The sequence below is a fragment of the Vigna unguiculata genome, chromosome 7, assembly GCF_004118075.2.
Source record: "Vigna unguiculata cultivar IT97K-499-35 chromosome 7, ASM411807v1, whole genome shotgun sequence".
Classification (NCBI taxonomy): Eukaryota; Viridiplantae; Streptophyta; class Magnoliopsida; order Fabales; family Fabaceae; genus Vigna; species Vigna unguiculata.
The window spans coordinates 37,690,826-37,715,782 of NC_040285.1; the positions used below are offsets into that span (position 1 = coordinate 37,690,826).

Genomic DNA, 24,957 nt, shown 5'->3' on the forward strand with positions numbered 1-24,957 from the left:
TATTTTTTCTTTAGTTTAATAATTCATTTCCAAAATAAATATATCATATTTATATACTTATTTAACATTTACCGGTAGTTACTAAATTTTTTTATTTAAAAAAAAAGATAAACATAAATATAAATTTTTATCAGGAATCCTCTCTTTATAAAAATATTTTCTTCCCTCTCAATTCATGTCTTCTTTGATAATATAGTTTGTTTGTTTGTTTGTTTTTCATTATATTATTATTTTGGCCAAAACTAAAAAGTAGACTTCTGTTCTATTAAGAAAATATATGGGAAAGAGAAAAAGAAGAGTTAGATGGAAGAGGAAGATGAAGAGTGGGATAAGAAAATAATTTTAAATGCAATAGTTAATTTTAAACATTTTCAAGAAGAGATAAAATAATATTAATGTAGTTTATAATTGAACCAAGGTGAAATGGGATAGAAAACAATTCCACTGAACTGAGCTGTGTCAATCTTAAGCAAAAGTCGAGAAACAAAACAATGTGATTGATCCGAACAATGTGATACTTTGAAATTTCCGACTCCAAATTAAAAAAAGTGCAAATCAAACCCTAAGCGGTTCTTCGCATCAATTTTGATACCATGGAAATCACTCTTCTCTCTTCTCCTTCTCCAATCCACCATCCTCCTCAGCTCGGTTAGTCCTTTCCTTTCTTATTTCTATCTCTAATTTCTTCACAGATTTTTTTTTACTTATTTCTTTGCCTTTCTTTTAATCTATAGGCCACAAAAAAGCGAGATTCTTCGCGGGATCCTCTTCCACCCTCGTAAGTGATGTAATTCTTTATCATTCTATTCCGTCTCATGTTTATTTTTTACGTGTGTGTGTGTGAACGGGCTTTTAACTTTGTTTGATTGAATCCCATTCGTGTTGCAGTTGTGTACTCACAGAGGAACAACAACTTATAATCACCCAATTTTGAGGATTTCACATAAGGGTAAGTGTGTACTCTCATTATGCATTCTTAATAACATCTTACATTTCAAAAGATTCAATACTAATCTGGTGATTTTTTGGTGCTTATTAGTTTGTTTGCTTCTTCTTGATACCTGGATGAGGATGCAATGATTGTTTCTAGCCGTAAATTTTGTAAATGGCTGGTTGTATTTTTATTTATTTATTTATTTATTCTTTATCCTTGTTTCCCTTTCCTTTGTAGCTCCTCAATGTTGCATGCAAGGAATCTCCAAGAAGCTTGGAAATGTATCATGGCTGTTTGTTAGTCCTAAATTTCTTGTTCAGAATAAATTGTCCAGAGATGTAGTTGTTAGATCTGAACTTACTGCAGCTGGGTCTGCTGAAGATGGCTATTTACTACCAGGTATGTATAATATGTTCTATTTGATTAGATTTTGTGATTTATGTTTGAACTGTGAGGCTGGTTTATTTTACAGAGCTGAAAGTGGAATCTAAAGTCAGGGGAGCTTGCTTTTATGCTGTCACAGCCTTCAGTGCCATATTTCTTTTTGTGCTGATGATGGTTGGACATCCGTTGGTACTCCTGTTTGATCGCTACAGAAGAAAGTTCCACCATTTTATTGCCAAGGTGTGGGCTACACTGACTGTAGCACCATTTTTTAAAATTGAATTTGAGGGAATGGAGAATCTGCCACCTCCAGATACCCCTGCTGTGTATGTTTCGAATCATCAGAGTTTTCTAGACATATATACTCTTCTCACGTTAGGAAGAAGCTTCAAGTTTATTAGCAAGACTGGGATATTTCTTTTTCCAATAATTGGGTGGGCAATGTTTTTTTTGGGCGTCATTCCTTTGAAGCGCATGGACAGCCGAAGCCAGCTGGTATTCTTTCTCTATTACTATTATTATTTTTGCAGTTAATTTTAATGGGTTCTTGCTTGGATGACAGTGTTTTCTGTGCAATTATTTTCCCCTTTTGGCTTGAAAGACATAAATGACGCTCAAGTCATAGTTTTGCTTGCTTCTTAACCTACAGGACTGTCTTAAACGATGTATGGATTTGATCAAGAAAGGAGCCTCTGTGTTTTTCTTTCCAGAGGGAACACGCAGTAAAGATGGAAAACTAGGCACATTCAAGGTGAATTTGTGTAAAAAAATTTGTAATCATTAATCATTGCCATCTTTATAGATAATTATGATATAGAAGCAGACACTGAGATCCAAGTTAGATAGGAAAAGATATGTATGTATTTATGCACGTAGTATACATATAATAAGTTCAAAAAGATCAAATAACTCAATTCATACCATACAAAAGGAACACAATTTTAAAAATGAATATTGCTGCTGCTAGGAAAAGGACAGAGGAAGAATAAGTGTAGCAACTTAGTGGCAAATAAACAAGATGTTAGGTTATGATGGAAAGATAAGAATAAGATATAATATTTCACTTGTAGCAAGATCTGCTATAATCACTGTCCTAAAAATTTATTACACTTGTTGATGCTTATTATTTAATTAATCTATAGGTCTAGTTCAAGAGTACTGCAAAGAATACATTCCTAATCCAGCAATAGGAACATACGATGACCCCGAAGTTTTCCAAGTTCTCAGTTTGTTGCAAATAGCACTAAAAGAAAATACTTGAAGCTGTATGAGTTATCCATAAACACAAAATAAACTTTGCTGGAAGGCAACAGAACAAAAGAAAGCATTCTAAACAAGATGACTACTGTAGTTACATCAAAATGTGCATTTCATTATAGAGTAATTCAGAATGAAGAGGGCTGTAATGATGTACTTTCAAATGAACTGTATTGTATGAAATATTGCATGGCCAAGGAGGTAAAAGCAACATATGGCTGGGGTATTTTTTGGCAATGCCTTTTCACAAAATTCAATTTCCAGTCAATTTGTCAACCAAATTAGACTAAAAAAAGGTCGAGAAGTTCATTTAGAAACCATTGAAAAGAGGTTAGTCATGCTAGAAGAGTAGAAGCAGAAACTATCCTTGACTGGAAGGTTGTGTGAAATCCTTAAATAGGAGCAAAAACTAAGTCTCGAGTTGCAGGAGTTGGTGCTCAATTAGAGCAGAAAAATAGAGAATAATGGAAAAAAGGCTTAGGGTTTCAACTATATAGCATGTTGACCACTAAAATGACTAACAATGATCTTTCTTTAGTAACATGCTACAAGTTGTAAATGGATGGGAAAGTAGGAAAAACAGAAAGTTAACTCCAATGTACTGTCCAACCAACAGGTGGTGACAGGTGTACAATTTTTATATTACAATAGATGATAGCACAATACAAAGAAAGTATTTGTTATTCCGATTTGACTTGTGTTCATAACATGAATTGTGTCATGTGGGGAGATGGATGAAGTTTATGTCATTCACATACTAAATAAGTAACTAGCACTAGCACAATCTGAGAACATTACTAAAACACTCAAAACACTGGAAGAGTAATAGTTATATTACAAATGAACTTATTTTTTAATTTTGATAGCATTTCCTTTTTCATTTCTTCCTGTCTTCACTTGGGAATAAAGTGATTGGGGCGCTTATTGCACCTAGATAGGAATCTGTACCATATAGATGATGGAAAAATCGGTAGGAGGGGGGTGCAGGGTATCAGGGTATGTGTCAAATGGACTGACTCATGAAAGCTATGACCCAGAAAAATAAGAGACTCCCTAGCTTATATGATGATTACGGAATGTAACTTGAGATAAATTAATTTCAACTATGTCATTTTCTTCTTTTTATACATGTTTGTTCTGTCTGAGATTTATATCAGTGAACTAACTCATTGTTTGTGACTTTCTTTGGAGGATCTGCAGAAGGGTGCTTTTAGTGTAGCTGCAAAGACAAATGCTCCACTCGTTCCTATTACCCTTATTGGAACTGGTCAAATCATGCCTGCAGGAAAGGAGGGTATACTGAACATAGGTTCTGTGAAAGTGGTTATACATAAACCAATTTTTGGAAAGGAATCTGACGTGTTATGTAAAGAGGCTAGGATGGCAATCGCAAGTGTACTGACTCAAAGCTGAGAAATAGACTGCAAAAAGTGTGCTTCCTGAAGTGAACTATGTACTTATACAATCAAATGCCTGCATCTTCGTTGGAGAATGAATTCTCTCCTTTGAATTTTGAAATGAAAAAGTAAAGTGTGTTCATCTTATCCTTTCATGAATTTCAAACACGAGTTTTGTAGATTGTTTTTGTAAAATATATTAAAAATTAAATAAATCTAAGGACTAAGATGTCATGCAGTGAAAATGTCATTGCAGAGGAAGCCGTCTTTTTTGATTAGGGAGTAGGGATCATTAGTATTTTGTAGTCAACTTAGCAAGCATATTTTGGTATTGTATCGATCAAGGTGATTGGATATGTACATTATTTATTCTTTTATACCGCTATTCATTCTTTGTTACAGCTATAAGATTACAATTTTGCAATTTAATCTTGTGTGCATATTGTTTTCTTTCTTGGGAATGTTTCTGAGATGAATTATCATGGAACTAATTTTGCAATTTAATATTGTTTTCTTTTTGAGATATGTTTCAGGGATGATTTATTATGTTCCTACTAAACATTTTGTTACTTCCTGTGGTGCAGTTATGTTTTTCTTAGGTGGGGCTATCTTGATTCATGTTGGAACACCTGACATTTGTTCTTCAGGAGAAAGTAGGAGGTTGCATTGCACTTACAGAAGGATTTTTAGATGTCAGCATCACTTATGCTTAAGTTTGGACTTTTCACCTTTTTATGAGAAGACTTTACATGTAAAAGTCATTTACGGACCACACATATAACATAAATGTGCAGGAAAATGTCCAAAAAGTAACTCACCCATTCTTCAGCTAATAGTGTAGAATTTGGCAAACAGTTTACTGGTTGCTTTACAAGGATGTGTATTTTATAGCTATTTTTTAATGCTTATCAGTACATTTTATACAGCTTTTATTGAATTTAATTCTTTATCTTTTATTGCAATAAAAAAGACAATTAATTATAAACACTCTCAAAAATTTAAAATTAAGTAGTATTTACACCTCTTAATCTTTTTGGATATGAATTAGTAATCATTTAAAGGGTTATTTTAGACATCAAATTTCTTTTTGTAGGAACTCTGGATACTGGATTGTTGTCAATGTACAAAAACGTTCATAAACTGGATTTGATTGGTTTTTATGATTTTGTTTTAACTATAGAATAACGTCAGTAATTAAAAGTGTACATTTCACCTTAAATTTCTATGTAATACTTTAACTATTTTGATCTTATTAGTGGTTTGGTTATAATAATTAGGTAACCTTTTTTATCCTACTTTCACCAACTTTTATATAAGAATCACATTTGGTAGTGACGCTCTATAAAGTGACATGAATGAGCACGGTTGAATTGATGGGGAGAAGAAACTATTGAGACAAATCTTCATAAGGTGTTACTTAATGCAATTAATTTTTAATTACAATAATTAAAAAAGAAAGTTTGCAAAAGTTGAAATTCTAAAATTAATATGATTATTACACTAATTTAAAGATTATAACATAAATTTGTTGTTATAAATTAATTGTATTTCATAATTACATACAAATTAACTGTATGTCATCAGAGGATGCATTAGTTAATACCATGCAAAGGTATTTTTTGATTTAACTTTTTAATCACTCTGTCTAATTTGATAGTAATAGTTTTCTTTCTTGTAAATTGAATTTTAACAAAATAAGTTAAACTTGTATATACATATAAAATTATATTAAAAATTATATTATTAATTAAATTGATGTATTTTTATGACATTTTATTAACAAGAAAAATTTAAATATTATATTGATTTTTATAATTAATCAATTTTTAATCTTAATTAATACATATTTTCGTTAAAATTATATCAATGATATTTTTGTAATTTATCATGTATTCTAATTAACTTTTTCTATATTATATAAATTAAAACTTAAATCTAAGTAAATCTTTCTACTCATCTCTATTGTTTGTTTTTCATTAATTTGTCGTTAATTCAAATAACCTCATTTAATTGTCTCTTGCCTTATGTTCTTCCCCTCCAATCTCCTCAATCCAATCCAAAGAGAGTAGTGAAAAATAAGATTTTTATAATTTTTTTTTGTGATAAGCAGTAAGTTAATTACAATAAGCATTACTAAATTTTTTATTTTTTAGTATAATAAGAAAAACAATTAACAGTCTTAATTTTGTTATTTTTATTTGAACTATATTAACCATAGAGGTAATTAAACAACTGTTTAATATTTACTAATTATCCCTGTGTCTATTAAATGAAAAAATAATATTAATAGACAATTAATCTTGAAGGAAATATTTTACCTCTACTTTTTGCTTTTGATTTGTTTAAATCTTAAAATTAATTTTCTTTTTATTAAATCACATTATATTAAACTTTATTTAAATAAAATTAATCCATACTTATATACAAAGATTCTCTTTTTTCATGTACATATATTTTTTTTCCAATTTCATCCTTTAAATCATTGTTATTTTAAACTAAAATAAATTATGTTTTTATCTCTACTTTTTAAATGGTTGTTAATTTAAATTCTATTATTTTTTTAAATTACAATAATTATTTTACTGTTTTATTCTTTTATATTATTACTTATTTAAATTCATTTTTTTTAAATTAAATTAAATAACTATCTACAATAAAAATAAAAAAAGACACACATGTATTTCCACCGGTAGAATTAAAGTTGAATTAGTTATAACAGTGAACCAATTATTTATCTTTCTTCTATATTTACAAAACGTATTATTAATAAAAGTAACTTTTATTACAAAAATATAAACTATTTTATTTATAAGATTGGAAAACATTTTCAAGTCTTAGTAAAACTGAATTAAGAATGACCAAATTCAGTAATTTTATATTTTATTTTCATTTATTAAGACAACAACAAATCTTTTAACTTTTTTTTTTTTATGATTTTTGTTGCAAAATTTTTATATTTGAACTATTATTTTATGGGGTTTTTACAAGAGACAATGCCGTTAGGAAGAACTAACTTACTTATTTTAGTTTATTATTACCACCTAACAGAAAATCTATTTTGACGACAGGAGAGAAAATAAACTTTATTTTATAAACTTGAGAAAGTATAATTGTTGATATGGTTATTTTCATTTTGTTTGGTTAAACTCTCACAAAGTTGTTCTCAGTTTTTTAAAACAAAGGTTAAATACCTTTTCAAAAAAGAAATAACCCAATATTCCTTGTTTTAATCAAGTTATTTATTTAATCTGACATTTTAACAAATAATAATTTCAATTGAATTCATTTAAAAATAGCATACTCTTAATTGGATTGTTATGGGTTTCTATTTTGGCTTTTCCCACGCACCTTATCTAATACCGTTGTGGACACGTGGACACGTGTCACTCTTGTCTTGATCTCTGTTACTAAAAACGACGTCGTTATTCCATTGGGATACCTCACCTTTCTCCTTAAGAACACACACATCTCACACTTTGGCTCACAGTGTACAATTCAGACAGAAGAGAAGAGACGATAATGGTGGGTTTTGGCGGGAAAAAAGTGCACCAAATGATCGTTGATTTCGGCGGCAGTGGCTTCGGCCAGGTCGCTATCGCTGTAGCAGTCTCCTTCCTCGTCCGCGTCTTCTCCGCTCCCAGCCCTGCTCTCTCGCCGGATAACGACCTCTACGATTCGCTGGAGAACGGTTCTAAGGATGCCGAAGCTCCTGGCGCCGGAAAGGTCACACCGGTCACAATCAGATGGAGTAGCGTCAATTGCTGCCTCTACGATAGATCCACCAGGACCGTGGGTTCCTGTTTCTTTCTGTTCTTGAATGTTACCTAACACACTGTTGATTAAGCTTGAGTATTACAGGCTTTGGATATTTATTGTAATTAATCTGTTAATCATTTCGTGACATGCAATCTTATTTTGGTTCTACCTTTGAAATTTGCATGTTGAATTTCACATCAACCTTTGTATTAGATGCTTAGTTTTATAGGGATTTCTTGATTTATTTTGGTTTATTTTTTATAATCTGGTGATTCTTGGAAGGTGATGTTAATGAATAGGTGAGATTTCTGCTTAGAAATATGAGTGGAATAGCGACACCTGGAAGGTTATTAGCCATAATGGGACCTTCAGGTTCAGGGAAGACAACGTTGCTTAATGTTCTTGCGGGTCAGGTCACAGCATCTCCTCGAATGTATTTGACTGGTCATGTGGAGTTTAATAGAAAGCCTGCTTCGAAGAGCGCGTGCAAGTATGCTTGTTTGTTTGAGTTTTTTTTTTTTTTATGTTTTCAGTTGCATGCTGAGAAGATTCATTAAGATGCCTTTCATTATTGGTGTAGGTTTGCTTATGTGAGACAGGAGGATCTCTTTTTCTCGCAACTCACTGTTCGGGAGACGTTGTCACTTGCTACCGAACTTCAGCTTCCTAACATATCTTCTGCGGAAGAGAGGGATGAGTTCGTGAACAATCTCCTTTTCAAACTAGGCTTGGTGAGATTGCTTTTGTATCCCGGAACCTTTTCATGTTGGAATGTAGGAACAGTTTTAAATAGGCTATTCTATAATCCTTTATATTATCCTTGAAGAATGAATTTCAATTCATCCATTGTGATCAACTACAAGTCTACAACTACAATTTGTATTTAAATAATTTTTTTCAGCTTTCCTATTTCAGATTTATGATAGGAAATGTGTTCCACTTGCTGATAGTTGTTTCGTACTGATACTCCCTTTGGCACCTGTATGTTTTTTCTTCAAAAGGTTAGTTGTGCTGATACACGTGTTGGTGATGCAAAAGTTCGTGGAATTAGTGGTGGTGAAAAGAAACGGTTGTCCTTGGCGTGTGAACTGCTTGCAAGTCCATCTGTTATATTTGCCGATGAACCCACAACAGGTGATCACACACTTGCAAAATCTGCTTTTAAATTGAATTTAAACTTTGCATTTGATATAGTCTAGGTGTGTGGCCGGTAAAGCAAGAATATATGCTGCCTTTAAATTAATATTAAGAAATAGTTCAGGGAGATAAGTTTTGAACCAGAACTGGTTTTTCTAACATTGACATATACTTAAGGGATTTCTTGTTTCGTACTGATACTCCCTTTCACCTTTGATGATTTTGTCACAGAATGTCCCCCCCCCCCACCTTTTTTTTTTATATATTTTTCATGTAATATTGTGCAAATGGTCAATTTTTACAGACTATTATCAGCGTTTTCACTTCGCCTATTTTGTCATAAAGTTGCTTTGTGTGCTTTCAGGACTTGATGCCTTCCAGGCTGAGAAAGTCATGGAAACTCTCCAGCAACTTGCACAAGATGGTCATACCGTTATATGTTCTATACATCAGCCAAGAGGCTCAGTGTATAGTAAATTTGATGATATCATCTTGCTAACAGAGGGTTCACTTGCCTATGCTGGTCCTGCTCATCAAGAACCACTGACATACTTCTCAAAATTTGGGTTAGCCTCTTAATCTTATTAACATTATTCCATTATACATTCTCCATACGAGGAATTCTCTTAACTCTCAATATTATATTGCTTAAAACCTTTTATTTGGTAACTGACTTATTTATACTCAGTTGCGAAAACACCCATTTTTGTCTATTATTTGACAATATTAATTTAAATTGGTATACTTCTAGCATAGCCGAGAAATCCAGACTAACAATATATGGGTTGTTGAATCAATGCGAAATCACAGTTGCTATCTTTATATATCTGAATCGGAGTAAAAAATAGCACATTGAAATAATTATTAAGATGTGGACTTTAAACTTAATTCAACCTTATAAAACCAGTTTGCATAATAAGGTTTGTCCTTATAAATTCATCTTATCTTATGTGATATCTCTAACACAACCCCTCATGCCGATAATTGTGGCTAGTCCAATAGCATCCTAATAGTGGGTTGCATGATAGGTCAAACTAACAACAAATGTCATTAGAATAAATATCTAAATGACTTTAATACTATATTAAGAAGTGGACTTTAATCTTGACTCAACCCAACAAATTTGATGTGTAAGGTGAGTTTTGCACTCACTTCTATACTATAAATTTGTCTTATCTCTAGTTGATGTATGATTTCCAACAATAATATTATAATATTTTGAAAGAGTTCAGTAGACATATGTTGTCAGGGTAAGTTTTTTTTTTTTTTTTTTACATTGTTAACCAATCATGAATATCCTCAGTATGACTATAAGGTAATTATCATAAAATTTACCAAGATTGCCACATAAGGGGATTTGGGATTGGATGGTAGTATGAAAAACCTTTATTTTCCTGTGTATATGTTATTTATTCTTTTATCTATGACTTTTTCCTCTTTTATGAATAATTGGTGGGTAACTGTTCATTTAACAGGTACCGGTGCCCAGATAATGTAAATCCTGCTGAATTTTTGGCTGATCTCATATCCATAGACTACAGTTCTGCTCATAGTGTCTATACCTCTCGAAAAAGAGTTGATGGTCTTATTCAGTCATTATCGGAATCGTTATCAAGAATCATATACACAAGTCAAATTAATGTAAACGATCTCCCAAATGTAAACGGTCTCTCGAACAGTAGAAAGAAAATCACCCAGAGGGCAGTACGAAAGAAGAAAGGAACTTGGTGGAAGCAATTTAGGTTGCTCCTAAAAAGAGCGTGGATGCAGGTCCTCCCTTTTTTAATTCTGTCTGTTTTCCCTTAGGATGGGAGAACATGCATAAATTGCTTGATAGTACCATAAAGTTTGCCTTCTTGCACAGATTTAAGTATATTGAGGTTTCCTTATGTCATTTGGCAAGATATAATCACAAAAGTGGGATATTTATCGTTTTCACATCTGATATCTTGTGTTGTTAAATTATTTATTTTCTCCATATTAAAAATTCAACGTTTTTACTAGATATATAATGAAACTTATTTTTCATTCATTGGATTAATGATACGCTGATTAGGCTTCGCGAGATGCACCAACAAACAAAGTTCGGGCAAGGATGTCAATTGCATCAGCAATTATCTTTGGGTCAGTATTTTGGAGAATGGGAAATTCTCAGACCTCAGTACAAGACAGAATGGGATTGCTTCAGGTATGTGATGTTCTTGATTCATGTTGCTTGTTTCTCATATTTCCCTGCTGCTAACATGCATTGCAGTACAACAAAGAAATGTTTCTATGCTACATATGCAATTTTATTCTACAATGTGGTAGGAACCCATGAATAGAAAATGGTGTTTCAGATAGGTAACAGGAAAGGGAGAAAGAACATAATGCTGCAGTTATTAGTGATTGAATTTCAAACAAAAACATAGAGGAACTCTCCTTCTGGTCGTTTCCCCTTCAGGCTTTTACCAAGGGTTACCCTGTTCACAAATGTGCTAATGCTCTGTTCTCCAAAACTATTAAAACTAAATGAACTTTCTACCCTTTTTTTTTTTTTTACTTCTCTGAATTTTGGCATAGGCACCTGTCTGCAAGTATGTACCTCTGTTTTGAGCATACTTAACACGTGAATAAACCACATATATCTGATAAACTGTTCATTAGGATGTGAAGCTAGTGATCCAATGTTTTCCAACTACATTTAGATACTTGAGGCGGTTCTAATTAATATTGTGAAGTAGTTAGGAAGAAAAAATTTGAACAAGGAAAAAGATAGTAACGATAGAGTAACCATGTTATCTTGAATGGTTATTATTTCATGATGTAAATTAGTAAGTTCCAAGGAGAAAAATGAAAAATATGTAATTTGGTATTTGTCATAAAATGTTCTTGCACCGCTACCAATTTTATTTATTTGTCATGTTAGTTTAATTGATTTTGTAAGGTCAAATTCATAAAATAACAGTGTGATTTTTGCTTGTTGACAAAAGTAAAAATATTATGGGGCCACCAATTAATTGTACAGGGATAGTGTATACAAAATCTAGAACACTTGACTATTTGAGTTCCATCTTTTATCCTGTAATTGTCTTGACAATCACTTTGAAATGCTTTCAACCCAAATCTTGTTATGTTATCAACATGACAATTTCAGTTGGCTAAGTTTGCTTTCCTCAATTACATGGTGAGGCTCACAGGTTACTGCAATAAACACAGCTATGGCTGCTCTCACAAAGACGATAGGTGTGTTTCCAAAGGAACGGGCAATTGTAGATAGAGAACGAGCTAAAGGTTCCTATTCCTTGGGTCCCTATCTGTTCTCAAAATTGTTGGCTGAGCTTCCCATTGGAGCAGCATTTCCATTAATGTTTGGTACTGTTTTGTATCCAATGGCACGTCTTCATCCTACTTTGCAAAGGTTAGTTTCTATCTTAGCCAGTTTGAATAAAAATTTCATATTTTACATTTTGTTGGATAGTAGATTGAAAGTTTCTATAATTTTTTGTATAAAGAGGACCGTCAAATGTGCATGATTTTCTAAGCCGTCCTTCACAATCCATTATTGCCCTTGTTTCATTTATGAGGATTATTTTTATTTCAGTTCTAAATGTAGCAGGGGTATATACATACATAGGGGGTGACCAATGAATGTCCTTCCCTCTTTCCCTTGATCTTTTTTTTGTATTCATTATAAAAAAAGATAATAATGCAAGGAAAGGATGAAAAGTTTATCCTTTGACAGCGTCTGTTCACTTTCCTCCTTTCTGCCTTTATTCTTTCGAGGGCTTTATTCCTGTTAATTCTTCCTTTCTCTTATAATTAACTTCTTAGTTTGGTATTTTAGATTTGGAAAGTTCTGTGGCATTATAACTATGGAATCTTTTGCTGCATCTGCTATGGGTCTCACTGTTGGTGCTATGGTTCCAACCACTGAAGCAGCAATGGCAGTAGGGCCCTCTCTGATGACAGTTTTTATTGTTTTCGGAGGCTACTATGCTAATCCTGAGAATACCCCAATCATTTTCCGCTGGATTCCTAATGTTTCGCTGATTAGATGGTAAGCTCAGTTCTGATTTATGAGTTAGCAAGGAGTTAACTTCAACTATATAGCTTTTACTAGGAAATAGAACTTGATTGAGCTAAATATCCTTGCAGTGCTTATTAATGGTTTCCTTTGCTCTGATACTAATGATTACCAAATTGATTTATGCACACTTTCAGGGCTTTTCAGGGACTTTCTATCAATGAATTTAGTGGTCTTCAATTTGACCATCAACATTCATTTGATATTCGAACTGGAGAGCAGGTGAGAGTAGAATTATCAATCTTTTCATTTCAATTCGAATTAAGGTCAGGTTTGATAGAAATGGAAAAAGAGAGGATATATCGAGACCTTTGGACATCAAAACTTTAGAGAAATCTTATGAATTATTTAAAAAGGAAAGTAGTGAAGCAGGGAAACATGGTTCCTTTTGGGTTTTTAACTAATATGTACAAGTGAGGGAGGAAGAAAAGACCAGTCATCATCAGTTTTGAATCAACTTATATCTTTTAATGTTACTGAACTACAGTTGTTGCTTGAGTAGTGAGGTTTTAACTCTCTCTCCATATAAATGGTAATTTTGGAATATTAGCCTGGACATATAATATACTCTCACTCAACCATTTCTGTTTAAATTGAAATTAAATTGTGATCAGTTGTCATCTCTTGGGTAACTGTACCTGGAATAGATGCTACCACACAATAATACAAATTACCTATCTGCATTTCCGCTGTTAGAATATGTGGAAAACTGGTAGTTTATTTTGTTTTCTATGCGCTTTCTCGAATGCTGATCCAACTCTCTTTGGTACTCCCTTCCCTTTTTCACAGGCGCTAGAGCGGTTTTCCTTTGGGAAAAGTAGGATCAGGGATACGGTGATAGCACAAAATAGAATACTACTATTTTGGTATTTCACCACCTATCTTCTCCTCGAGAAAAACAAACCCAAATACGAGCCACTTCAAATCCCTGCTGACGACAAGGAGCCAATAATAAAAACTGAGATGCTCCATTCTCTACAAGTTGAACAGATAGTTGAAGCTCCTCCAGTTGACCAAGTTGATTCCAACCAGCCCCCTGAGTCAGCTGGAGGAGATCTTGTTGGTCCTTTTGTCCTCGAAGGTTTGTAATCAGCTGGGCCTACTGCTGTTCATATCAGATATTTATCTATTTATTGATTTATCTAATACAGGTGCTAAGTAGAAAAGAAAAGATACATTTGCGAAGGATGACCAGCAAATACTGAGACAGTAAGCCGTTTCCTATAGAACAAGACCACAAACACAATGTGATAATTGGACAACGAAAACATCAGCTAATGCTTACAGGATGTTAGTTTTGGGCCGAATTACAGGCTTTTAGATGTCATAATAAAGAGCGATGGGTTATAATCCGGGACTGTCTCATGTTGGTTCATTTGATTACTGTTTTTTTTTTTTTTTCATTCAATGATCAGAGATTACGTGGAATCATCCATGAGATGGGTTTTTCTTGACTGTTACTACCGTGACCAACAATTTGTGAAAATTGAGGTTGGTCACAGGTTTTTTTTTTTTTTTCTGTGAACTTAGTTTTGAATTACATTGGCCTAATTGATCATTTCTTCCTACCTAAGTTGTGGGCTTATTTCCCTTTTTCTTTCCCGTTGGTAGCGGGGCTTATTTTCCAATTCCTAATATGATGTTTGAAAGCAGAAAATGAAGGAAAATCTCTGTCGCTGTTAAAAGTTCAGAAGAAACCAAGAAATGGGAATAGATATTTCTCTCTTTTTACCGATTGAGTTAAAGGAGAGGAATGGAAAATAACTATTTAAGGAGGAGACGCGTGTAAAAATAACTTTTCTTTTTAGTTAAAGGAAAGGATGGAAGGATAAAATAACAAAAAATAGTTAAAAGTATTTTAGTTTACATTCCAAAAAAAGTTTGTATAGTTTAAATGATTGTTTATTTGTTGTTGTTTTGTTTAGCCCTCAATTAATTAGAAATTGCAATAAACTTGAATTTGAGTGTTTTTATTAAATAAATTGACTAGTTCAGTAAAAGCAATAAATTGTGACAGATGAGGATATAGTGGATTATTAAAGTATTTTTAATTGGAATCTATAATTATGACAATTTATTTGTTTCCGTTAATGATTCATGTTCTAATTTTCATTAAGAGAATCAAACAAGGGGTTCTATTTTCTTTTTTTAATTCTTCTTTTCTATCCTTTTCTTTTATTTTCCATAGAATTAAACAGAACATGCTATTTATCCTCCCCAAAGATTTGACCTTTGTTACCGTCATGGTGGTATCACGACTTCAATTTATCAATGCGTTGATTTTTTTACTTTTTATTTGTTTAATTTCCGAATCACGTATTTTATTCTTACAATATTATTTAATTTTAAAATTTATTAAATAAAGCTGCCCTGTCAAAACAAAAACAAAAAAAAAAATCAATAGAGTCATTTGAAACATCAGCGTTCAAATAATTTAATTTAATATTGTAGCGTAGGCTCTTCGGCTTGGCCCCATTAACGATCATCCTATGATTAGCTATTTTTATTTGATTTAAAAACTGAAGTGTCTTCCAAATTGCAATATATTATGGGCATAATGTTGGGCAGTTATGTACACAAGAAACAGAACAAATCCAAAAAGTTGTTCAAGACAAGAAGGTTCTCTTAGCGTACGAAACATTCAAATTCAAATCAATGTACACGCTACCTTCAACCCCAATTACATGCTCTGCCGTAATTCCCAATCTCTCTTTCTTCGAATCTTCATTTTACGCCCAATCCTCCACTCCACCGTCCTCTACCTCCCCATGCTATTTTACACACACACACATGTTTATAAATAACCCATTGCATTCTCATCCCCATAACAACATCTCCTGTGTATTCTCAAGTTCTACAAAATGCAAGCAACATCTCTATGTTCTCCTGTGTTCTTATCAAACCCTCTTTCACGAGAACACAAGATTTTCTCTAATGTCACCACCCCTCGTAGGAGTTTAATCTGTGCATCAAAAAGTGACTCGTTCGGGCACCACTATGAGGGGAAGATGGTGGACGAGAACATGATCCTTCTCAGAATGCGAATTCGAGAGATTGAGATGATCGAATTGAAGGGTAAAGCTTCTTCGGATTGGAGTGAATGGGAGAAGAAGCATTTCCAGAATTATGATTCGGATGTATGCGAAGCAGTTGGAGTGTTGCAAAGAGTGTTAATGAACACTAGACCTTCTCTTGCACTTGCCACATTCGCTCTTCTTACGCTAACCATGTCAATGTCAATGTTGCAACTTCTGTTTCATCTTCTAGGGTTGGACAAAGGAATCCTATGATATCTGAAAAGGGCAATGGATTGAGATCACAAACCATGTTCTTACTTGATGTAGAAATTATTCTTCTTTCAAATATTAAAAAATAAAATAGGTAAATATTCATTTTTAAATTAAAGAAAGTATGAATGTCACGTAACTTCAAAACAAAACGTAATTGGAAACAACAACATATACAATTTTAGTTGGAGCTCATGCCTCAAAACTTATGTTTGTCCTAAGAATTTTTTATTATAGACGCTTATTCTCATGTAACCTCCTATTTCCTGAAAGAGAAAGTTCTGTGATTGGAAACAGTAACAGGTTGATAAAGCAAGCATTTAATATTTCATAAAATATTTAAAAAAGTAAGAAACAAATTAATATTTTTATATGAAGTACGTAAATATCGTCACAACTTCAAAGAAACATATGAAAAAGTGCACTTATTCTAGAATGGTTAGTTTCGTAGCAGGGAAGAAGTTTCACTTCTTAATTAACCTATTCTTTCACGTTGTTTGCTTCTTCATGTTGTTTAAGATTGTAGAGATAGAGAAGGTCAATTTTTCTACTTTCTCTGACAACGTGCATGGCTCTAATTATAAGCACCTTTTTCTACAAAACTTTGTTTCTTCCTCAAAATCCAATAACTCTAATTATAACTACGACCACGCTTAATTTAAGTTTAATTTTTATAATTTTAAAAGGGCTTAATAATTATATTATTATTTACCCACCAAACCCAATAATATAGGGTATGGAGTGGATGCATCTATAAAATTAATGTCTTATATTGATTAAAAATAGAGTCTTACAAAATTACGCAGGTAAGAATAATTCTATTATATTAGTTATAGAAATTATTAAATGAAAAGAATATGTGTCAATAAGAATAAGTCGTAAGGTCTATTTTTATTAAAATAAAATTGAAAAGACTTTATAAATTTTCTATTTATAAACCCAGATAAATGTTGAAAAAATACTTCGAAATATCATAAAAAATAAATAAACAACACATTCTAAAAATTTAGTAATATATTGTTATCAGTTTAAAAGTGTTAAGTATGAAGTGAGGTTGACAATTTTTTATTTTTTATTTATTATTTATTAACTGCTCATGCCGACTAGAATATTTATATATATTATTTTCTGAAAGGATATAGCCACAAAAGCTATCAATATATGCTTCCCTTCACTTTGACAATTTCTTGTACACGCTTTAATTTCTAAGAAACTGTCCTCAATTATCTCTATTCAGATAATTAATGTTGATTCTATATAAATATTGCTACTCAGAAGTCAACACCTTTGACTTTATAAATTAAGTATGTTTTTTTAATTATATAAAGGTTTTGATTTGAGTTCTTTCAGTTTTCAATTAAAAAAAAATACGACCACTACTAACATTAAGAAAAAAAACATAACTTTTAGTAAAAAGCATAGGGATTTCAAGTTTTGAATTATACAATTAAATATTCAAATTATATATTTATAAGCAACCTTATCTAAATATTTATTCTAATTGATAATATTAATGTTTTCAATTTTATACAAGATCGTATAATTGTTTCAATTATGAGGGAGTGATTATTTAATAAGAAAAATATTGAACCATTGTGTGCCTCGTGTGTATTCCACATATCACTCGGAAGGATGATATTTTTTAGAAAATATTTTTTTCTATACTGCAATGACTGTAAAAAATAAATTACATCGTATTAAAATTATTAAAATCAAATTAATTAAACTTCACCTTATTTGTCATATTTATAAAATAATAAATGTTAGCCTCTTAATCTCATCACACAATACCCAAAAGAGTTTAATGATTATGGAAGGTTAATATAAAATATTTTAATAACATTATAGCTATGTCTTGTATTTGTAATTTTTTAAATATTTAACGTGTGAAAACAAAATAATAGTAGAGATAAAGTTTCAATTTTTTAATTTTTAAATACAAGAGAAAGAAACAAACATTTCTTAATATTGATAATTCATAACTAAAATAATAAAAGCCACTTTAATAAAAGTAATTACTTCACAAAAAATAAAAATTTCAAAACAATCTTTATAATTAAACAAAACTTTAAAACCACTTTGCATTATTAGATTGGGATGCATAAAATATTTGTCCTATTGATAATAATGGAGTAGTTGAAGCTTGAAAAAGAGAAATGTAGATTAGTGTGCAGGGTGAGTGTAGGGTATTTATATACTCTTTGGCATTAATTACTTGCCTAACATTAAATTAATGTTCTCATTTAATGTCATGCTGGTTCCATAAATAGGAACCTTCATCAATCATCTTCAACCATACGCAATACACTAATACTATAATTTTACTCCTAGATAAGATGCAGAGAACCTGAACCTCAAAAAAAAAAAAACACTGAATCAAAGTTGACATTAACAATAACAAATCGCCGACATCATTGTTCTTTTTCTTTTTATTTTCTTGCAATAAAAGTCAAGCCTACCCTATACCCTTTGCCCCACACTCTATCTAAACTCTTATTTTTTTTACACTTTCATAACTCTTTTTTTCTTCTATTTAATCAATCCAATCAATAATGCTATCCTAATTTTTATTCACATGCTTCACCCAAATTAATAATTTTTTCATTCTTCATATCCACGTTTGTTAGAATTGAAGTTTAAATTTAATTGAATTCTACAAAATCGGTTCGTAAGATATAGATTACACTCACTTATATATTATAAATTGTTTTTATCTTTAGTTGATGTGAAAGTTTCAAGAACATTAAATTACGTAAATGTTGGGTAGATCTATACTGTATATGATGTTGTAGAGACAAGTTTATAGTTCTCAATTGTGTTGTATTGCTGTTTCTGCCACAACTCAAATATTGGTCGACAAAGTCACTATCAAAGAAAGACTTTTATATGTATTCACAAAGGATGCTTTTTAATAACCGTTGATGTTTTTGTTTCCAACTATTTAAATAAATGTCCTTTTATTTATAATATACATAATAAAATTTGTTGTTATATTACATTCTCTTCATCATTTTTTGTATCAGATTAGTTTCTGCTACATGGAATCACATACACAAACCTTCCACAAGTTGTTCTTTAAAATAGTACAAGTCAACAACGGTGCATCCCATTAATCTACAGAGAAGTTCGACGAACTTCACGATTACTCCATTTTCCACAGACACGCGTCACCTTTTCCTTCATCCGTATAATTAATATCCTCGAACAAATCCAGCTACACTCTAGAAACGCGCTTTTACAAAGACATTAACTAACTGTTGTTTAAAATAAACACGGTTTTGGCCATTAATTACTTCTTCTCTAAGGCTTTCCGTTGCAAAAAAAAGTGTTATAATATGAGCCAAACAAACAGAACCTTCTCCCAATGCCTATAAATATAACACCATTCCTCTTCCACTCCCATCACCAAATCCATAGCACACAACGCAGTTTTTCACATACAGAAAAAAGCATGCAATCAACTTCTTTGCTCAATTCCTCACGAATCTTGTTCCACCCATTTTCATCCTCAAAACCATGTTGTTGCAGTGGTGGCAGGAAAAGTTGTTGTTTATTATCTCCGATTAAGTGTTCGATGAGAGGTTCGGCAGATCAGAACTTCAGTGGAAGGTTGGTGGATGAGGGCATGATAACACTGAGGAAGAGGATCCATGAGATGAACATGATAGAGAGGAACTACGAGCCACCTTCGGATTGGATGGATTGGGAGAAACGCTATTATACCAAGTATGATTCCATCATTTGTGATGCATTGGGGGTTTTGCAGACCCAGTTGATGAATACTAGACCTAGTTTTGCTCTTGGAGCCATGGCTTTGGTTGCAATCAGTGTTCCAACTTCTTCTGCACTGGTTTTCTTTCATTTGGTTCAGTTGGCTAAGACTGTTCTTGCTGGAGTTCCTCCCTCCTAGACCAAAATATTGTTCATCATGTGTTGAATTTGGTTTCATATTTGTAAAAACCATTCAATTCATCCCAATTGGTGTAGATTTTGATTTTACCTATATACAGATTAGTAAATGTTATGATTTGACTCGCTTTGTAATTGTGAGTTGCTTTTGCTTGAAGAAAATGGCGTCGTCAGATTCCTAAATAATGCAGTTATATATTAAAAAATGTTGAAGATGAATATGGTGAAAAGGAAAATACAGAAGAAGAAGAAGAAAAGGGTGTTTCTTACTTTCTTTCCCATAAACAATTGATTCCAATAATCACAAAAGCATACATCAGCAAGTGCTGAATCAGCCCCTATGTGCATGTTACTTTTATTAGTTTATTTTGTTATGAAAATGATATTTCAATATCTTAGATCTCCAAAGATAGATCGAGTGTCTTCAAAGGTAGGTTTTGAAAATGTGATTCCAGATAAACTATTCGAATTGGGAACTCTGCCAATTTTGAAATCGAAAGTTATATATAATTATCTCATTAGGTTCATGTAAAATAATTTTAATTAATTAAATGTAATTATAGTCGATTACTCTGTAACAATTTTTATGATATTTAATTGACTATTAAAAAATAAGAAGAAAATTTTAACAAACAAGAAGAAAATTATTGAAAAACAGTGACGATCTGAGCAACAATGTTATTATTTCTCTAAATCCAGATCAACGTTACTCTTGATGTGCCTCTCTCCTTCCTCCTTTATTATAAATAACAAATAGAGCTTTACTTATGTCATCTTCTAGAACCAGCTTTCTACATCATTAAATTTTACATTGATTTGAAATGTCGCAATAAATTTCAATAAATGAACGAACTCACGTTAGATCAGAAAGCATTCAAACTTTTTATATACAGTTTAAATTAAATCAGACTCTTTTAGTATTTTGATTAAAAATATTCCAATTAGGTTAAAGGTGAGTTTATTTGTAAACCCACCAAATTTTTCCTTTTCTCAAAAGTTTAAGGGTTAATTTAATCTATCTGTTTGCTATATTATATAAATTATATTTTAATTTTCAACTATTATCTCTATAATAATATTATATTAAATAGTTAAAGACTTTAATTATATTAAAAAAATAAATTAATTTATTTTTATTGAACTATAATAAATATATTAATTGTAATGGATTAATATAGATAAAAAAGGTTGGCTTAGAAAAAACAAAAAATTCATTTTCAATTTAATCGTAGTAATTTCACCCATATAAATCTATTTACTTAAACACCCTTAACATTAATTCAGGAAATTATTAGAAAATTGAAAAAAGTGATATAAGAAATATAATTTTAGTTTTTGTAAATATAAAAGTTATGTTTTTTTTAATATTACTCTTAATACTAAAAATAATTACTTTTTTAATATTATATCCTTACTTATTAACAAAATAATATATGACAATATATATACCAATAATTTTTTTTCTTATTTAGTATATTTCATTTTAATTTTTTTATTTTTAATTGTGTTTTAGAAATTAAATACTATAAACTTCAAAATTATTATCATGGTACGTATAAAATAATAAAGAAAAAGAAAAGATAAATAATTTTTTTTCACTTGGCACAAGTTTCGATGTATAATACTATACTATTACGTTTCGTTTATTATTTTATTTTTTATATGAAAATCTCCAATTTTTATTATTTTTTTAACATTATTTTTATTCAAATTATAAATTCTATGTCAAATATTATATATATATATATATATATATATATATTTTGAACGAAACTATAAAACTGAAATTAGTATAAACCCTAAATTTTAACTCATTAAAATAATATAGTACAAATACAAATAAGGCTTGTTTCTGCTAGTATTGAGAAAGTATATTTAAATGTCCCTTCTAATTTCCAAACATTGTAAAATTTAAATTTAATGAGAAGATAAACTATATTTTATGCAAACCTTTTTATAACAATTTCTTTATAAAATGTTGTTTAAGATTACTTATTGACACTTCAAAATAAAACGCCTCATTTAAAATTTTTAAATCATAAAACACTGGTTAAATAGTTAAATTTTTAAACACTAGTCAGTTTCTCCATTTTATAGAAGATAAACCATTTTTTTTCCTTCACCATTGTCTCCACCTAAAATGTATGAAAATATAGTTGTTTCTTCTCACGCTAATTATACACATGGCTGTGTCACCCTCATCAATTAACATGTAAACTCATTATAATAAACCATATACTTTTTAATCGGAAAGATTGTAATCTATCTTATTGATTGTAACCAGATTTTTCACTGCATAAAAACTTTGCTGATGAAACAATCATAGGTTATAATAAATAAAAAAAAAAACAAAAAACAAGGACAAGACAACATGTATTGTTCACATTATAATCTCTTAGTTTTCTACAATACAAACAACATTTGCAGCAACAAATTATTGTCCCTTTCACAGAAAGTTGCGTTCACAACATAGATTTTTCAATTTCTGCTACATCCTTTCAAGTTGATCTCTTATTCATGCAAAAAGCTGGTCTTTTCAGATATGATAGATTCCCTTGGCAAACCCTACAAGATGAAACAGAAGTTGCAGCGTGGCCATGGACATGGTTAGCATAAGAAGAGCGAATGTGGCAAGTGCAAAAGAAGGTCTAGTCTTCATTAACACTCTCTGCAACACTCCAACTGCATCACATACATCCGAATCATAATTCTGAAAATACTTCTTCTCCCATTCGTTCCAATCCGAAGAAGCTTTAGTCTTCATTTCGAGCATCTCAATCTCTCGAATTCGCATTCTGAGAAGGATCATGTTCTCGTCCACCATCTTCCCATCACAGTGGTGCCCAGAGGAGTCACTTTTTGATGCACAGATTAAACTCCTACGAGGGTTGGTGGCATCAAAGAAGACCTTGTGTTCTCGTGAAAGAGGGTGTGATAAGAACACATGGGAAGACAGAGAGGTTGCTTGCATTTTGTAGAACTTGAAAATGCTCGAAAGGGATCAAATGTTTCAATGGATAGTTTTGTGATTGGAGTGTTTTGAAAGGAACAAGGGTGTTGTGTTGTGTGTTACAGCTTAAAATGAAGATTCAAAGAATGAGAGATTGGTAATTAAGGCACACCAAATCAATTACAGATGGAATGGGAAAGTGGCGTGTCCATTTATTTCAGTCTATCTTTGCTTTTAAGAGTAAATTTTGACCAAATTCAGGCACACCAAACAAATTTCTTTCCCACAAAAATAAATTATTTAAAATCTTAAAAGTATTTTTTTTCTTTTCAAATCTAATATATTTTCTTTATCTTTAACTTTTTTTCATAATCTCAATTTTTTTTATTATTTTAAACTAAAATAACTTGAACTAATTAATTTAAGTGTATTCATAAATATTTAGCAGGAGGAACAAGATAGAACGTTTTAAAAAATATATATAAAAGTTGACATTTTAGGTTATGTTAATACAGAAATTTTAGGTTATGTTAATAAAAGTTGACATTTATACGTGTGAATAAGGACGTTTTCGGTATACACAATTACTTTGAGTTGGTACAAATTTGTTTTTCATGCGTTCTCCACATATTACTTTACTTCCAAGATTTTCTTATAATATCTATAATTTGTTCGTTCAAATATTAATAATACTTTTGAATAGTGTTGCAACACTTCCAAAAAACAGCTTAAATCCTTCAACTTAAAGAGAAACAAAATAAAATTAAAATCTACATAATACCAGCATAGGTGAAAACTACATGTTTAGTGTAATCTTCACCTGAAATTATTTGAATTCTATCTTCATCCACACCATCTGCTTTGCTACTTACTTATACTTCGTAACAGAACAATGTGTGCATCTGCTTTGCTACTTATACTTCATCACAGAACAATGTGTGCACAAGTTAATTGTAAATAGCATTCAATGTTAATTTGTTCAAATTTAATTTAATTGTAAATTATTATTGAAGACAATAGTAAGCTTAATTAGCTTTACAACTCAAATTCAATGGAATTAGACACTTTTTGGACTTGATATATAAAAAAATCTCAACATATTTATGGACGTTAATATATATTAATTCAAGTGACTTTCAGTAGTAACAATAGAAATGATTAATCATTTCTCACTCCTTTATCGAAATAATGGTAAATCAATACAAATATGCAAACTCCTACCAAATCAAAAATCTCCAGACAACATAAAATAAATATAAAATGGCAAATTACATAACTTAATTGTTGTTCAAGACTTGGTTTTCATAGCATTATGTTTACAGAAATTTTTGCACAAATTGTTTTTTAAAACATTATCAAAAACTCAACCTCAGCAATTATAAAGACTTACTTAAGGCTATGAACTATTAAAGGTAATGAACTTTAAGTAGTTCAACATTCCTTGGATATAATAAGATAGAAATAAAGTACCAACAAAGTTTAAAGTCTAACAAATATAATAACTGCAAATCATGATATATTCATATTCAGTTTTATTCAACTTCATATACAACTTAAAATACTTATATCATTACTTCTCCCATCAAAATACATAACACTGTTAATTGATTACAGTTAATCGAGTCTCCAAAAGCTAACATGCAGACATTTTCAGTAATCCATTAAATGTCAAGAAAAAGGTGACATCCTGCTTCCCCTTCTAGATCCTTCTAGATTCTTCAAAGGAAAATTCTCCCTTATGAATCATCTGTTACATCATTAACTAGAACACGCTCTTAGGTAAAACAATGTCGACATATATAACAACAGTCTGATTAAAAAACCCCTCAACTCTAAGTGCAAAAGAACAAAAGCCGCCAGAGAAGTCACCTGATTCTGCT

General features: G+C 31.1%; 5 protein-coding genes across 10 annotated transcripts; 4 read left to right on the forward strand and 1 right to left on the reverse strand.

Moving 5' to 3' along the window:
• Nucleotides 1-419: 419 nt before the first annotated feature.
• Nucleotides 420-4,897, forward strand: LOC114189709 (1-acyl-sn-glycerol-3-phosphate acyltransferase 1, chloroplastic-like). 6 transcript variants are annotated; one of them, XM_028078362.1, is made up of 8 exons: nt 421-648; nt 735-778; nt 889-949; nt 1,172-1,333; nt 1,407-1,813; nt 1,968-2,069; nt 3,776-4,028; nt 4,557-4,897. In XM_028078362.1, the coding sequence occupies exons 1-7, from the start codon at nt 594-596 to the stop codon at nt 3,986-3,988; spliced, it is 1,044 nt and encodes a 347-aa protein (XP_027934163.1). In that variant the 5' UTR covers nt 421-593; the 3' UTR covers nt 3,989-4,028; nt 4,557-4,897. The 6 variants fall into 6 exon arrangements, 4 of the variants coding, with proteins under 4 accessions (XP_027934165.1, XP_027934163.1, XP_027934164.1 ...); XM_028078363.1 differs by having other exon boundaries at nt 3,776-4,005; XR_003605721.1 differs by having other exon boundaries at nt 422-648; nt 3,776-4,105.
• Nucleotides 4,898-7,437: 2,540 nt separating this feature from the next.
• LOC114191104 (ABC transporter G family member 7) lies at nt 7,438-14,504 on the forward strand. Its single transcript, XM_028080281.1, has 12 exons — nt 7,438-7,761; nt 8,028-8,218; nt 8,309-8,459; nt 8,730-8,862; nt 9,230-9,431; nt 10,341-10,635; nt 10,922-11,053; nt 12,045-12,265; nt 12,692-12,904; nt 13,069-13,153; nt 13,721-14,012; nt 14,083-14,504. The coding sequence occupies exons 1-12, from the start codon at nt 7,492-7,494 to the stop codon at nt 14,091-14,093; spliced, it is 2,196 nt and encodes a 731-aa protein (XP_027936082.1). The 5' UTR covers nt 7,438-7,491; the 3' UTR covers nt 14,094-14,504.
• Nucleotides 14,505-15,739: 1,235 nt separating this feature from the next.
• LOC114192386 lies at nt 15,740-16,348 on the forward strand. Its single transcript, XM_028082092.1, has one exon. The coding sequence runs from the start codon at nt 15,793-15,795 to the stop codon at nt 16,219-16,221; it is 429 nt and encodes a 142-aa protein (XP_027937893.1). The 5' UTR covers nt 15,740-15,792; the 3' UTR covers nt 16,222-16,348.
• A 3,202-nt stretch (nt 16,349-19,550) lies between these two features.
• Nucleotides 19,551-20,333, forward strand: LOC114190223. Its single transcript, XM_028079022.1, has one exon. The coding sequence runs from the start codon at nt 19,583-19,585 to the stop codon at nt 20,126-20,128; it is 546 nt and encodes a 181-aa protein (XP_027934823.1). The 5' UTR covers nt 19,551-19,582; the 3' UTR covers nt 20,129-20,333.
• Nucleotides 20,334-22,491: 2,158 nt separating this feature from the next.
• LOC114192536 lies at nt 22,492-23,239 on the reverse strand. The gene has a single exon (XM_028082284.1). The coding sequence runs from the start codon at nt 23,096-23,098 to the stop codon at nt 22,664-22,666; it is 435 nt and encodes a 144-aa protein (XP_027938085.1). The 5' UTR covers nt 23,099-23,239; the 3' UTR covers nt 22,492-22,663.
• Between the last annotated feature and the right edge of the window lie 1,718 nt (nt 23,240-24,957).